The sequence below is a fragment of the Bufo gargarizans genome, chromosome 2 (genome assembly GCF_014858855.1).
Source record: "Bufo gargarizans isolate SCDJY-AF-19 chromosome 2, ASM1485885v1, whole genome shotgun sequence".
Lineage (NCBI taxonomy): Eukaryota > Metazoa > Chordata > Amphibia > Anura > Bufonidae > Bufo > Bufo gargarizans.
In genome coordinates this window covers 704,714,945-704,731,121 of record NC_058081.1, presented here as the reverse complement: position 1 = coordinate 704,731,121, position 16,177 = coordinate 704,714,945, and the positions used below count along the sequence as shown (strand labels likewise).

Genomic DNA, 16,177 nt, shown 5'->3' with positions numbered 1-16,177 from the left:
AACTAACAAAATTAACCCTTTACAGAGCCCCCTGTACAGTCTTTGGCTAGCATCCATCACTGAGAATGCAGCCTATCCATTCACTAGAGAGCAGCAGTGACATCACTGAGAATGCAGCCTGTCCCTCAACAATACTTTTTGTCATGTATACATCAGCACCATAAAACTGGTTCATTTTGTTTGTTTTTGCCCTGCAACACTTTCCAGGGCCCCGTGTACAGTCCTTGGCTAGCATCCAGTCGGGTCACTTGGTGAAATGGTAGGAGGCTTGTGATCAGCCAGTACAGGAGCTGGTTATGGCTGCATGTTCTTTACTCTATATTTTGCAGGGCGCCTCTGTTTCATTGGGTTTTATAGAAGTGTTAAATATAAGCCATAAATGTCTATCTCGTGTGGGTCGGATGTCACCCGGGTATTCTGTGCAGGCTCTGGTAGCCGGGAGTTTTCTGGGCACTGTTCCCGGGCATTTTACAGGTTGTCTTACAGTTTTATGGAAGGCGCTGCTCAATTAATCTCACTCTGTAATGGAAAGTCGGCTCAGTTCACAATTCTGGGTCCAGGGCCAGGAGACAACACTTCTTCCCCCCCGCAGCAGAACTTTGGGCTTAGCAGCTGCCATATTGCGCTTGATGAATCATTATCAGGTCCTGTTTTACTTGTGCTGTGTCTGTGGACCATTGCCGGTATCCCATATGCTGCATTTAGTCTATAACCGATGCACTGGATCGGCTCCAATGGTCAGAAATTCAAAATGGTGCTGGCTGTCACTGGAAAGAGACAGTGGCTTCACCCCATCCCAGCAGCTTAGCATGGTGTAAGGGCTCATTCAGACGCCCGTATGCTATCCGGGTCCGTTTTTTTGAGGATTAGATGCTAACCCATTCACTTCTATGGTGCCCTTTTCTATTCCACGGTTCTGTCTATACTTGTCCGTGAAAATCAGGACATGGCCCCATTGAAGTCTATAGGTCCGCAAAAATACTGAATACTATCCGCAAAAAAAGGATAGCATTCAGTATTTTTGTGGACAGCATACGGCCGTCTGAATGAGCCCCAACTGTCATTGGTACCCCCACAATGCATTGCTGTCCAATTTGTGAATGCAGCTCTGGATGTGACTGGAGTGTAAGACATGATATATGAAAATTATTCACACACCTAATCGGCATTATTGTAGATTTAGCCCCCATTGTTTTCATTCGTGTGCTATCCGCATTTTTTGCAAAGAGTGCACTGACCCATTGATTTCTATGGTGCCATGCACACATCTGTATATTTTGCAGATCCGTACGTGGCCAGACAATTGCAGCCTATTGATAGGCAGTGAGAAAAATGCACATGGAAGGGATCTGTATTTTGCGGAATCTGTATACAGTCGTGTGCATGAGGCCTTAACCAGTGGAATGTTTTAAACTGTTCAGAATTACTCTGGCCGATTGTCGGCCAGATGATCGATGGTTAGTGTTTGTAGGAACGCTCCCTAGCTTTGATCTGGCTGTGTAATACTACCGCCGATTACCAGATGAACGAGCAACATCGAGCTATCCAGATTTTTAAGCACGCTTAAAAACCATTGTTTGCCGGCGGCAGATTGTGCTGTCTGATCTTGATAATGTATGTAACCTGTAATCAACTAGACGGCGATGGCATAACGATCACTCCTCCACATACTGTGGAGTAAATCGCTACATGTAATGGCAGCGGTCTCCTCCACTGACGAGGAGACTATTGCCGGGAGGGAGCGCTTCCCTTGCGATAATCGCCTGGATGATCGCTTATGTAATACTGGCATTAGTGTTCCTTTAAAGGGATATTGCCGTGTTAACCATTTATGGCAAAAACGCTGGATATGCCATAAATGTCTGATGTGGGTTTCACATCTTGGATTTGAACGGGGGTCTTCTGACTCCCATCCTGCCTGGTAAGATGGATGCTGGATACACAGTAAAAAATGAATAAGGTTCCATACCTTATCTCTGACGGATGTCCAAATACCTGGTACCAGGAGATGTCCTGAGCCGGAAACAGGCGTATCCACAATGACCGAATTCAAATGAAGAGTCTCCAGCATTTTGTAAAAACATCACTTCTTTATTGGAAAATCCTTAAAGGGGTATTCCCATCTCAGACAATGGGGACATTTCGCTAGGATATGCTCCCATTGTCTGATAGGTGGGGGTCCCACCTCTGTGACCCACACCTATCTCTAAAGCGAAGCTTAACACGAGGCCGGCAAAGTGGTGCCCGGTCAGAAAATAGCAGAGCGGCAGATGAATGGGAGCACCCTCCAGGACTTTGCCGGCTCCGTTTTAGATGTGGGACCCGCACTTATAATACATTGGGGACATATCTTGGCGATATGCCCCTATTGTCAGAGATGACACAACCCCTTTCAAAACGTCTTGTCCAATGATTAAAAACCATACCTACGCATTTTGGACATCGTATTGTCTTCTCCTTAATCATGGTATTCTGGTCGTATGCACTTATAGTATCTCTAAACCTGACAGGTGGTCAGTAAGGTGGGACCAGAGAATTAGCCCCATGTTGTTGTCATAAGATGTTCACTGCAAGAACATCCTGTTCACATTGTGTGTGTTTTTCATACAAAATAATATGATTACATTTTTTTAGAAAATTAACAAACAAACAAGGACAGAACAAAAACCAGGAGATTTGATTTATTTGAAACCTTGATCACGGTTAAAAAACATTGTGCATGTATAGAGACAACAAGGGGAGACCGTAGGATCACTACAACAAGTGGGAACACTAGCCCTAAGTGGGAAAACCTTGCAATTTTTATAATGGCTTACAATTTAACAAGCAAATTTAATGGACAAATACATGTTAAACCAGATATAACCAGGTATATTGAATCCTTGTTTCTATATCCAATCCGCTCTCGCACTGACCATTTGGATTGTTTGAACACTGGTGGAGAACCGGTAATAATAACATGTTACAGGATAGAATATTTGTGTGTGTAATTGTATATATAATAATTACACAGTGGATATACAAAGTCTACACACCCCTGTTAAAATGTCAGGTTTCTGTGATGTAAAAAAAGACAAAGATAAATCATTTCAGAACTTTTTCCACCTTTTTAATGTGACCTATAACCTGTACAACTCAATTGAAAAACAAACTGAAATCTTTTAGGTAGAGGGAAGAAAAAATTATAAAAATAAAATATGGTTGCATAAGTGTGCACACCCTTAAACTAATACTTTGTTGAAGCACCTTTTGATTTTACTACAGCACTCGGTCTTTTTAGGTATGAGTCTATCAGCATGGCACATTTTGACTTGGCAAGATTTGCCCACTCTTCTTGGTAAAAACACTCCAAATCTGTCAGATTGCGAGGACATCTCCTGTGCACAGCCCTCTTCAGATCACCCCACAGATTTTCTATCGGATTCAGGTCTGGGCTCTGGCTGGGCCATTCCAAAACTTTAATCTTCTTCTGGTGAAGCCATTCCTTTGGTGATTTGGATGTATGTTTGGGTCGTTGTCATGCTGAAAGATGAAGTTCCTCCTTCATGTGCAGCTTTCTAGCAGAAGCCTGAAGGTTTTGTGCCAATATTGACTGGTATTTGGAACTGTTCATAATTCCCTCTAGCTTGACTAAGGCTCCAGTTCCAGCCACTTGGCATGATGCTGCCACCACCATGCTTTACTGTGGGGATGGTGGTCTTTTGGTGATGTGCAGTGTTGTTTTTGCGCCAAACATATCTTTGGAATTATGGCCAAAAAGTTCACCCTTGGTTTCATCAGACCATAACACCTTTTCCCACATGCTTTTGGGAGACTTCAGATGTGTTTTTGCAAAATTTATTCTGGCTTGGATGTTTTTCTTAGTAAGAAAAGGCTTTCGTCTTGCCACTCTACCCCATAGCCCAGACATATGAAGAATGCGGGAGATTGTTGTCACATGTACCACACAGCCAGTACTTGCCAGATATTCCTGCAGCTCCTCTAATGTTGCTGTAGGCCTCTTGGTCGCCTCCCAGACCAGTTTTCTTCTCGTCTTTTCACCAATTTTGGAGGGACGTCCAGTTCTTGGTGATGTCACTGTTGTGCCATATTTTCTCCACTTGATGATGACGGTCTTCACTGTGTTCCATGGTATATCAAATGCCTTGGAAATTCTTTTGTCCCCTTCTCCTGACTGATACCTTCTAACAATGAGATCCCTCTAATGCTTTGGAAGCTCTCTGTGGACCATGGCTTCTGCTGTGGGATGCAACTAAGAAAATTTCAGGAAAAAACAACTAGAGCAGCTGAACTTTATTGGGGTTAATCAGAGGCACTTTACATGATGGCCGGTGTATGCTGACTCCTATTTAACATGATTGTGATTGCTTAATTGTGAACACGGCTACATCCCCAGTTGTAAGAGGGTGTGCACACTTATGCAACCACATTATTTTATTTATTTATTTTTGTTCCCTCCACCTAAAAGATTTGTTTGTTTTTCAATTGAGTTGTACAGTTTATAGGTCACATTAAAGGTGGAAAAAGTTCTGAAATTATTTATCTTTGTCAATTTTTTTATTTTTTTCCTAGACCGGGAATTATACAAAACCAAAAAGACAGTATGCTTATGGATGATAATGTGTAGAGGAGATTAACAGCACATCCTACTGATAACATCTGAATAAAATTAAGGTTCTGAATGATGGATTAGCTCTGGGATTGTTAACAGAAAAACAAGTGAAATACATGAGTAATCCACTTCCCTTGCTGTCTTATGCAGGTAGCAGATGGGATCCACAGATGCTTTTAGATCTAGGCTTTATTTTAGAATTTCTTCAAGCAGGCTTTGATGAGGGTCCTAGAACAAGTACCTTTTAAAAGTCCAGATCTCGGCCCTTAGTGCCTTTTTATGGATCTCAAACTTGATGAATTGCCCTTAGTCAAAAGATTTATTAAGGGTACAAGCAGACTTCATCCCACCCACTTTTGTTAAAATGCCTCAGTGGGATTTAAATTTAGGCAAAACCATTTCTAAAACCATTACCGTATGTTTGTACCATGAAAGTGGACTAATTTGTGTATTCTATCTACTGGCTGGACTTTTTTTTTTCTTTTATATATATATATATATATATATATATATATATATATATATATATATATATATATATATATATATATATATATATATTAAAATATCCTGCAGCCAGTCATGATCACTGTCGGGCCAGGCAGTCGCTCCATCTGTTTCTTAGACACATATAGTGTCATTGTATTAGCAAAGTATAGAAAAGTTTCAGCTCTCTCCCACCGTACTCCACAGCCGTGCACAGATACCCCGGACCGGGGAACAATCACAAGTAAACGGCAAGGAAATTCTAGCAGAAAGGCTGTGGATAAAATCCAGTTTCTTTTATTGTTTCCTTATAAAATCCATAGGCTGACCAGACACAGAAGGGTCTACGCGTTTCGACTGAATGTCTTAAGCATGACCACACTGTTACCAGAGTGTGGTAACGATAAATAAAGAAACAATAGAATAGAACTGCAGTGCTCTCTATGTAGATAAGATTGTATTTTCTTGATACTCCATAAACCTATATGTATCAAGTCCTTGTTAAACAACCTCCTTATGTCCCACTCAGTAGATCCACCTATTATATATCAATGTCGCTTGAAAAAAGGTAAGTATCCTTTTTATTTTCCATACAAGTAATTTACCACGAGGCTGAAGTTGGTTTCTTATTCGTCCAGTTTCTTATTCACTAAAGTTGGTTTCTTATTCGGCAGTTTCTTATACATTACTATGAAAAATAAACCTTTTTTTCTCTTTATTCCTCTGCAGTAAATCTGTTTTTTTTCTACATAAATGTTAAATATTATTTGTGAACAATCAGATTAATAAAAAAAATCTATTTGTGTTTTTACTAAAAAAGAAACTATAGTGAAAAATGGATGAAAAAATATGCATTTTGAATAAGTAACTGAGGAATTTAAGGGGTTAAATGCCGTTAAGCCACTGATCTAAGGGTGGAAATATAAAGAGTAAGGACCCCTCCATAATACCCAACTGTATCCAGCCTGGCCCAAACTGTGGATTGGCAGGAAAACAGGTGCCAACCTTGCCAACTATATACATTTTCAACATTTTGAATAAGCAACTGAGTAATTTAAGGGGTTAAATGCTCTTGGGCCACTAATCTAAGGGTGGAAATATAAAGAGTAAGGACCCCTCCATAATACCCAACTGTATACAGCCTGGCCCAAACTGTGGATTGGCAGAAAAACAGGTGCCAACCTTGCCAACTATATACATTTTCAGCATTTTGAATAAGTAACTGGTGATTTTAAGGGGTTAAACGCTGTTGGGCCACTAATGTAAGGGAGGGAATATAAAGAGTAAGGACCCCTCTATAATACCCAACTGTATCCAGCCTGGCCCAAACTGTGGATTAAAACAAGACCTATATTGTATTGTTGTAAATATATGGACCTACAGATAACAGGGGAGATTTATCAAAATCTGTCCAAAGGAAAAGTTGATGAGTTGAACATAAACCAATCAGATCGCTTCTTTCATTTTGTGAAATCCTTGTTAATAATGAACAAAGCGATCTGATTGGTTGCTATGGACAACTCAGCAACTTTTCTATGGACAGGTGTTAATAAATCTCCCCCAACATGTTATTTTTTTTTTTTTTCCAGAGAAATGCACTGTGTGGAAACAATACTTTCCAAGAGTTGTTAAATTGCACCCTCATAACTCTTCCAATATTCCACCTCATGGTCTGTAGGTGGAGAATTGGAAGAGTTATGTCACTGTGTCCTCAAAGAGCAAAGATACATTGTTAGTCTGAAAAAATTTAACAACTCTTGGAAAGTATTGTTTCCACACAGTGCATTTCTCTGGAAAAAAAAAATAACATGTTGGGGGAGATTTATTAACACCTGTCCATAGAAAAGTTGCTGAGTTGTCCAAAGCAACCAATCAGATCGCTTCGTTCATTATTAACCACCTCCCGACCAATGTACGCATCGATGCGTCCGGGAGGTGGTTGATTTACTCCTCCTGGACGCATATCGGTCACAGCCGGCCCGCGCATGCGCATCGCGGGCTGGCATTTCGTCAAGGAGTATTTCGTCATCAGCTTGCCAGCCAATGATCGTGGCTGGCAGGTTGCTGATTTTAGAAAAAAACAATCAGAAGCCACATAGCAGATCATATTGGTAAATATGATCTGTTATATGGCTGCCTGCTCCTCTGCTGGTTCTTTTCGTCGGTTGGATCCAGCAGAGGAGCAGGCTTCACAGTGAGTACACCAACACTACACATAGCCCCAGATCACCCCCCTGAACCCCAATTAACCCTTTGATCACCCCTTTGTTCGCCCCTGTCAATCACTAGTGAAAGGGAAAAAAGTGATCAGTGTAAACTGTCACTTTTTTTTTTTTCACTGGTATTGACCGTTAGGTTTTAGGTATAGTTTAGGCCCCTTGGTTAGGTAGTTTAGGGATCGGTTAGCGCCCAGCCCACCGCACCGCAGTCCGTTATTCACCGATTAGCGTATCGCTAATCAGCATTTGTACTTTTATAGTATCTGGAAGTGATCAAAACTGATCACGGTCAGATCTATAATAGTATTAGTGTCACCTTAGTTCGCCCTCCACCCAAAACGGTGTTTGCCCGATCAGGCCTGATCAGTCGCCCACACGTGCGTTCGCCCACGCCCGCCCCACCGCAGTGACAAAAAATATATTTTTTTGATCACTGCACATTCACTTTACACGCACTGCGGCGATAAAAAAATCCGTTTTGATATTTTTTATCAACCGCAGCGGCCTCCGGTACTTCGCTAGCTTCCCATTTGTAAGACAGGCTTGCTTTTTTTTCTTGGGTAGTCTCAGGGAATACCCCTAAATTTAGTTGCCCAAATGTCAAACAGGGGGTATTCCTCTGAAGAGGCCTACAGGCTTCTGACCCAGTCGGATGAGGAATGGGAACCCTCATCTGATGAATCTAGCGGGTCAGAATATGAACCTGTAGAAAGCAGTGGCTCTCTGACCCAAAGTTCGGACGAGGAGGTTGAGGTCCCTGATAGCACCAGGCGTACCCGGCCCCGTGTCGCTAGACCGCAGGTTGCGCAGGATCCGCTTCAAGAGCAGCAGAGTGGGGCTGGCGCTGTCGGATTACGTGGTGAGGCATACACCAGCAGCGCAGCCCTTCCTGGACCTAGTACCAGCACTGCCGTAGAACATGGTGAAGTAGCGAGCACCAGAAGGGCAGTTGAAGCTGGTACGGTGGCACGTGCAGTAGTGACCCCGTTGCAGCCACCGCAAAGACGTGCCCGTAGAGCCCCTAGAATCCCTGAGGTGCTGGCAAACCCTGATTGGCAGTCCCCAACTTCAGCCGCACCTGTAGTTCCCCCTTTCACCGCCCAGTCTGGAGTTCGGGTTGAGACAGCTCAGATCGGTTCGGCCCTGGGATTTTTTGAGCTGTTCTTGACTGCGGAGCTCTTAGACTTAGTTGTGGCAGAGACAAACCGGTATGCCACTCAATTTATAACCGCTAACCCGGGAAGCTATTATGCCCAGCCTTTCCGGTGGAAACCAGTCCAAGTTTCCGAAATCAAATTTTTTTTGGGCCTCCTCCTCAACATGGGTCTAACTAAAAAGCATGAATTGCGGTCATATTGGTCCACGAACTCAATTCATCACATGCCCATGTTCTCTGCTGCTATGTCCAGGGCACGTTTTGAGGCCATCCTGCGTTTCCTGCACTTTAGCGACAACACCACCTCCCGTCCCAGAGGCCACCCTGCTTTTGACCGGCTCCACAAAATTCGGCCCCTCATAGACCATTTCAACCTGAAATTTGCAGATTTGTATACCCCAGAGCAAAACATCTGCGTAGACGAGTCCCTGATACATTTTACCGGGCGCCTTGGCTTCAAACAATACATCCCAAGCAAGCGCGCCCGGTATGGGGTCAAATTGTATAAGCTCTGTGAAAGGGCCACAGGCTATACCCACAAATTTCGTGTCTATGAGGGAAAAGATCAGACCCTGGAGCCGGTCGGTTGCCCTGACTACCTGGGGAGCAGTGGGAAGACAGTCTGGGACTTGGTGTCACCCTTATTCGGCAAGGGGTACCATCTTTATGTGGACAATTTCTACACAAGTGTGGCCCTCTTTAGGCATTTGTTTCTAGAACGGATTGGCGCCTGTGGTACCGCGCGAACTAGTCGCGCGGGCTTCCCCCAACGGCTCGTTAGCACCCGTCTTGCAAGGGGGCAGAGGGCCGCACTGTGTAACGAAGAACTGCTCGCGGTGAAATGGAGAGACAAGCGTGACGTTTACATGCTCTCCTCCATTCACGCAGACACGACAATACAAATTGAGCGAGCAACCCGTGTCATTGAAAAGCCCCTCTCAGTCCACGACTATAACCTTCACATGGGAGGGGTGGACTTCAATGACCAGATGTTGGCTCCGTATTTAGTGTCCCGCAGAACCAGACGCTGGTATAAGAAGGTGTCTGTATATTTGATTCAATTGGCTCTGTATAATAGTTTTGTTCTCTACAGTAAGGCTGGGAGAACTGGATCCTTCAATCCACCAGTGTAGTTAGCCGTCTACACGAGCGACATTTCCCCAATGTCGTTCCTGGTACCTCAACCCAACCGCCACCCCGAAAAAAATGTTGTGTCTGTAGCAGGAGTGGAATAAGGCGTGACACCCGCTATTGCTGTCCTGACTGTCCTGACCACCCTGCCCTATGCTTAGGGGAGTGTTTCTGGAAGTACCACACACAGGTACACCTAGCATAGGGATCATCTCACAGGACAGGCACACAGGGCTATTAGGGCCCATTCACTCACACAGCTGCTGCAAACCTCTCCTTTCACCTGGGACAAAGTGCATAACGCACTTCTCCACATCTTTGGGCGATTTGCGCTTTGCACATTGACCCATGGGGAAGGAGAGGTTTGTTCTATAAAGGTAAAAAAACACCAGTAAGCAAAAAGGTTAATGTTTAGTTGAAAAAGTTAAAGTTTATATGTTCTGTTCCAAAGTTAATAAAATTATTGCGTTACGGCCTGGGTTTTTCTTTTTTTTTTTTTTTTTTTTTTTTCTTTTTTTACCTTCCAGGTGGACCAACCGATCGACTAGCTGCAGCACTGATGTGCATTCTGACAGAAGCATTGCGCTGCTGTGAGATTACACGCAAGTCGGTGTATGCGGCGCTGCAAGACGAGATTTCTACTCTGCAGTTAAAGATACGTTTGCCGAGGCATACGAGCTGAGGAGGAGGCGGCGTTCCTATGCTTTGGCAAACACTTTGTATGTAAAAAAAAAAAAATCTAAAAAAAAATCCCGGCAATGATTTATTCATCCACATCGATTGATGTGAATGGAGAAATCTGGTTTGCCAGGGCATACGAGCTAAGTGGGTATGGATGTTGGACGGAGCTCCTATGTCCTGGCAGACGCCTTTCCCCTCCTTTTTTTTTTTTTTTGGCAGAGATTTTTTCATCCACATTGATCGATGCGAATGAAGAAATCTGTGCCGTTCACTTTTTTCTTTCAGCCCAGAGGCTGAACGGAAAAAAAATCTCATTACCTGTATGCTCAATATAAGGAGAATAGCAGAAACTCCTAATGCTGGCCATACATGTAATGATTGCGGAGACCCTCAAATGCCAGGGCAGTGCAAACACCCCACAACTGACCCCATTTTGGAAAGAAGACACCCCAAGGTATTTGCTGAGGGGCATATTGAGTCCATGAAAGATTTAAATTTGTGTCCTAAGTTAGCAGAAAGTGAGACTTTGTGAGAAAAAACTAAAAAAAAAATCAATTTCCGCTAACTTATGCCAAAAAAATACATTTCTATGAACTCGCCATGCCCCTCATTGAATACCTTGGGGTGTCTTCTTTCCAAAATGGGGTCACATGTGGGGTATTTATACTGCCCTGGATTTTTAGGGGCCCTAAAGCGTGAGAAGTCTGGGATCCAAATGTCTAAAAATGCCCTCCTAAAAGGAATTTGGGCACCTTTGCGCATCTAGGCTGCAAAAAAGTGTCACAAATGTGGTATCGCCGTACTCAGGAGAAGCTGGGGAATGTGTTTTGGGGTGTCATTTTACATATACCCATGCTGGGTGAGAAAAATATCTTGGTCAAATGCCAACTTTGTATAAAAAAAAATGGAAAAGTTGTCTTTTGCCAAGATATTTCTCTCACCCAGCATGGTTATATGTAAAATGACACCCCAAAACACATTCCCCAACTTCTCCTGAGTACGGCGATACCAGATGTGTGACACTTTTTTGATGCCAAGGTGGGCAAAGGGGCCCACATTCCAAAGTGCACCTTTCGGATTTCACAGGTCATTTTTTACAGATTTCGATTGCAAACTACTTCTCACACATATGGGCCCCTAAATTGCCAGGGCAGTATAACTACCCCACAAGTGACCCCATTTTGGAAAGAAGACACCCCAAGGTATTCCGTGAGGGGCATGGCGAGTTCCTAGAATTTTTTTATTTTTTGATTAGTGGCCCAACGGCGTTTAACCCCTTAAATTCCTCAGTTACTTATTCAAAATGCTGAAAATGTATATAGTTGGCAAGGTTGGCACCTATTTTAATGCCAATCCACAGTTTGGGCCAGGCTGGATACAGTTGGGTATTATAGAGGGGTCCTTACTCTGTATATTTCCACCCTTAGATTAGTGGCCCAACAGCGTTTAACCCCTTAAAATCACCAGTTACTTATTTAAAATGCTGAAAATGTATATAGTTGGCAAGGTTGGCACCTGTTTTCCTGCCAATCCACAGTTTGGGCCAGGCTGGGTACATTTGGGTATTATGGAGGGGCCCTTACTCTATATATTTCCACCCTTAGATTAGTGGCCCAATGGCGTTTAACCCCTTAAATTACTCAGTTACTTATTCAAAATGTTGAAAATGTATATAGTTGGCAAGGTTGGCACCTGTTTTCTTGCCAATCCACAGTTTGGGCCAGGCTGGATACAGTTGGGTATTATGGAGGGGTCCTTACTCTTTGTATTTCCACCCTTAGATTAGTGGCCCAACAGCGTTTAACCCCTTACAATTACCAGTTACTTATTCAAAATGCTGAAAATGTATATAGTTGGCAAGGTTGGCACCTGTTTTCCTGCCAATCCAAAGTTTGGGCCAGGCTGGATACAGTTGGGTGTTATGAAGGGGCCCTTACTCTTTATATGTTAACCCTTTGATTAGTGGCCCAACGGCGTTTAACCCCTTAAATTCCTCAGTTATTTATTCACAATGCTGAAAATGTATATGGTTGGCACCTGTTTTAATGCCAATCCACAGTTTGGGCCAGGCTGGGTACAGTTGGGTATTATAGAGGGGTCCTTACTCTTTATATTTCCACCCTTAGATCAGTGGCCCAACAGCATTTAACCCCTTATATTCCTCAGTTACTTATTCAAAATGCTGAAAATGTATATAGTTGGCAAGGTTGGCACCTGTTTTAATGCCAATCCACAGTTTGGGCCAGGCTGTATACAGTTGGGTATTTTAGAGGGGTCCTTACTCTTTATATTTCCACCCTTAGATTAGTGGCCCAACGGCGTTTAACCCCTTATATTCCTCAGTTACTTATTCAAAATGCTGAAAATGTATATAGTTGGCAAGGTTGGCACCTGTTTTCCTGCCAATCCACAGTTTGGGCCAGGCTGGGTACAGTTGGGTGTTATGGAGGGGTCCTTACTCTGTATATTTCCACCCTTAGATCAGTGGCCCAACGGCATTTAACCCCTTAAAATCACCAGTTACTTATTCAAAATGCTGAAAATGTATATAGTTGGCATGGTTGGCACCTGTTTTAATGCCAATCCACAGTTTGGGCCAGGCTGGATACAGTTGGGTATTATGGAGGGGTCCTTACTCTGTATATTTCCACCCTTAGATTAGTGGCCCAACAGCATTTAACCCCTTAAAATCACCAGTTACTTATTCAAAATGCTGAAAATGTGTATAGTTGGCAAGGTTGGCACCTGTTTTAATGCCAATCCACAGTTTGGGCCAGGCTGTATACAGTTGGGTATTTTAGAGGGGTCCTTACTCTTTATATTTCCACCCTTAGATTAGTGGCCCAACGGCATTTAACCCCTTATATTCCTCAGTTACTTATTCAAAATGCATATTTTTTCATCCATTTTTCACTATCGTTTTTTTCAGTAAAAACACCAATAATGTAGATTTTTTTTTTTTTTTTTTTTTTTTTTTTATAATCTGATTGTTCACAAATAATATTTAACATTTATGTAGAAAAAAACAGATTTACTGCAGAGGAATAAGAGGAAAAAAGGTTTATTTGTCATAGTAATGTATAAGAAACTGCCGAATAAGAAACCAACTTCAGCCTCGTTAATTTACCATTATATCTGTGGGACCGTGAGTGTCCGTTTCATATAACAACCCAGTGCAACAGATTAGTTCTTCAATGTGGCCATGAAATGCTAACTCAAATTGCACAGACTCTGTGTTTATCTCAATGTATCAATTTTGAATCCATGTTAGCTACACCTATGGTTCCTTATTAATACAATCAGTTAGTGCTCCACTGTTATTGCTGAATCCTGTTGGTTATTATCACCATATTGGTAAGTATTGTAGTTCAAATAAATGGTTACATTACCAGTTCCTTTATATGACCGGGGGAGCTCTGTGTGCGAAGAGTAAATGTATCGCTGCAGCTGTTCTACTCGGCGTCCCACGTGTTCTGGGGATGCCGGTGCTTTCGGCTTCCAAGTACCGGTCACTAGAAAGTGCAGAGCGCTCCTGTTCATTGCAAGGGAATATGATTGTATTCGATCCAATATGTTTATCAGTTTGATATAATTCCTGCATTCCTCTTATGGCCACATTGAAGAACTAATCTATTGCACTGGGCTGTTATATGAAACGGACACTCGCGGTCCCACAGAAATAACGGGAATTACTTGTATGGAAAATAAAAAGGACACTTACCATTTTTCAAATGACATTCATCTATATTAAGTGGGATGTAAGGTTGTTGTCCTAACAAGGACTTGATACATAGATGTTTGTGGAGTATCAAGAAAATACAATCTTATCTACATAACGAGCACTGCAGTTCTATTCTATTCTATTTTAGCTTTGTTTTATTTTTCATTTGTTTTTTGATCAAATTTTTTATACAATTTAATAAGTTGTCTATTTTGCTTTATAATATGATTAATTGTATACTGCTGCAAACTGTACCAGTGTGTCACATTATATAAATCATATTGAAAAATGTGTTAAATATGTTCCCTAAAAATAGGAATATATTGTGATGTGGAGTATACAGGTATAATTATCTGATCAATATGACTGACCTTTTTTATTTCTTGATATTTTTTTTTTTTTTTTTTTTTTTTTTTAAATGGTCTCTTTTGAATAAATACTTTTTAATCCTATATATATGAGATACGTTTCCATGCAAAAACCAGATAGTTGAGTGCCCTCCATATTTTTTTTCCTTTTCTTTACTCTGCAACTTGGCAAAGTTGTGGTGTTGCCACAGGAGAGTGCACCTAATTTTGTGGATTCGTGTTGGTTGAGCCACTGATCTTAGCCATTATCATTTTATTTTCTAGGACTAAAAAATAGTTTTTTAAAAATAATAAACAAAAAATAATATTTTTTTAAATCTCTTGCTTTCCAAATTTTACATGTAACAATAAACTGTTGGTATCTCAGTGTCTATTAAACTATAAAAGTATTTATCCTGCACGGTAAAACTGTAATGAAAAAAATCTAAATGCCCAAATCGAAGTTAAATTTTTTCTTCTTCCCACCTCACCCCTGAATAATAGCAATAATGAATAAAAAGTGATAAAAAAAAATAAAAAATAATTAAACTACCGCTTGCCTACAAAAAAAAATAGATTATATTTATATTTATATATATATATATATATATATATATATATATATATATATATATATATATATATATATATATATATATATATATATATATAATTAATATATATCTCTACCGGTATTTAAAAAAAAAAAATTGGTATCTCTTAGGCTACTTTCACACTAGCACTGTTACTGGCTCCGGCAGGGTTCAGCAAAAACGCTTCCGTTACTGATAATACAACCGTCTGCATCCGTTATGAACACGATTGAAAGTCAATGGGGGACTGATCCGTTCTCTATTGTGTCAGAGTAAAACGTGTCCGTCCCCATTGACTAGCATTGTGGATCATGACAGATCCGTCTTGCACCACATCCCATTACGGAAAGAAAACCGCAGCATGCTCTCCGGTATGAGAACGCAACCAAACGGAACGGACTACATTTTAGACTGCATATCAGTTTTAGCACTCGGTAAACGCTGTTAAAAACAAACCACAGAAAGCAATGATGGAATTGTTTTATTTTTTTTTGTGTGTCTTTCCAATTTTAACACACAACTTTTGTCCTGTTTTACAATGTAAGATGAACTAAAAAAAAAAAATGTCCTGCAAAAAAAATTTAAAATCAACAAGCCGTCTCGTGTGCATATGAATGGAAAAGTAAAAAAAGAAATGGCTCTTGGAAGGATCAGATAAAAAAAAAAAAAATAGGAAAATTATGGCAGGAAGGGGTTAACTTGACTAACCACGCCCACTTTCGCAAAGTGCCATGGGTGGCATAAAATTACAAAATGTAAAAAAAAATTTGTTTTTTATTTATATATTTTTTATTTATTTTTTTGCCAGAATATTGCCACAAATGGAATGATACATCCTCCCCCCACTGTAACTGTATGTGTATATGTAGCTCATCTTCTTCTCTCTGCATTTCCAGGGACCAGATTTTGGCTACGTAACAAAGGTTGCCACTTCCTCGAAGGTCACAAGTCTGGACTCCTTTGGAAACCTAGAAGTGAGTCCTCCGGTGACTGCTGCAGGCAAGAAGTACCCACTGGGACGGATTCTGATTGGGAGCAGCTTTCCTACGTAAGGCTTTAGTTGTGGGCATTCCTCTGTCTGGAGTACTGGTGGATGGTCAGCCAGGTCCTCAGCTGTCTGTACTATGTAGTGTGAATGCCTCCTGATGGTGGCGCTGGTGGCATTGCCAGTGTCCTCTCTGGACCTTCCCTATAATCTTACATCCTCAGCTGTCACACAAGTAGCCGTAAA

The 16,177-nt window shown here is 41.5% G+C and overlaps 1 protein-coding gene across 1 annotated transcript in view; it reads left to right on the top strand.

Moving 5' to 3' along the window:
* The window catches only part of LOC122929066 (protein-arginine deiminase type-2-like), a 61,455-nt gene that overhangs the window by 33,223 nt on the left and 12,055 nt on the right, over nucleotides 1–16,177 (top strand). The window contains exon 11 of the mRNA XM_044282512.1: nucleotides 15,843–15,994. Within this exon, the coding sequence (XP_044138447.1) occupies nucleotides 15,843–15,994 (152 nt within the window). The remainder of the gene's footprint in view (nucleotides 1–15,842; nucleotides 15,995–16,177) is intronic.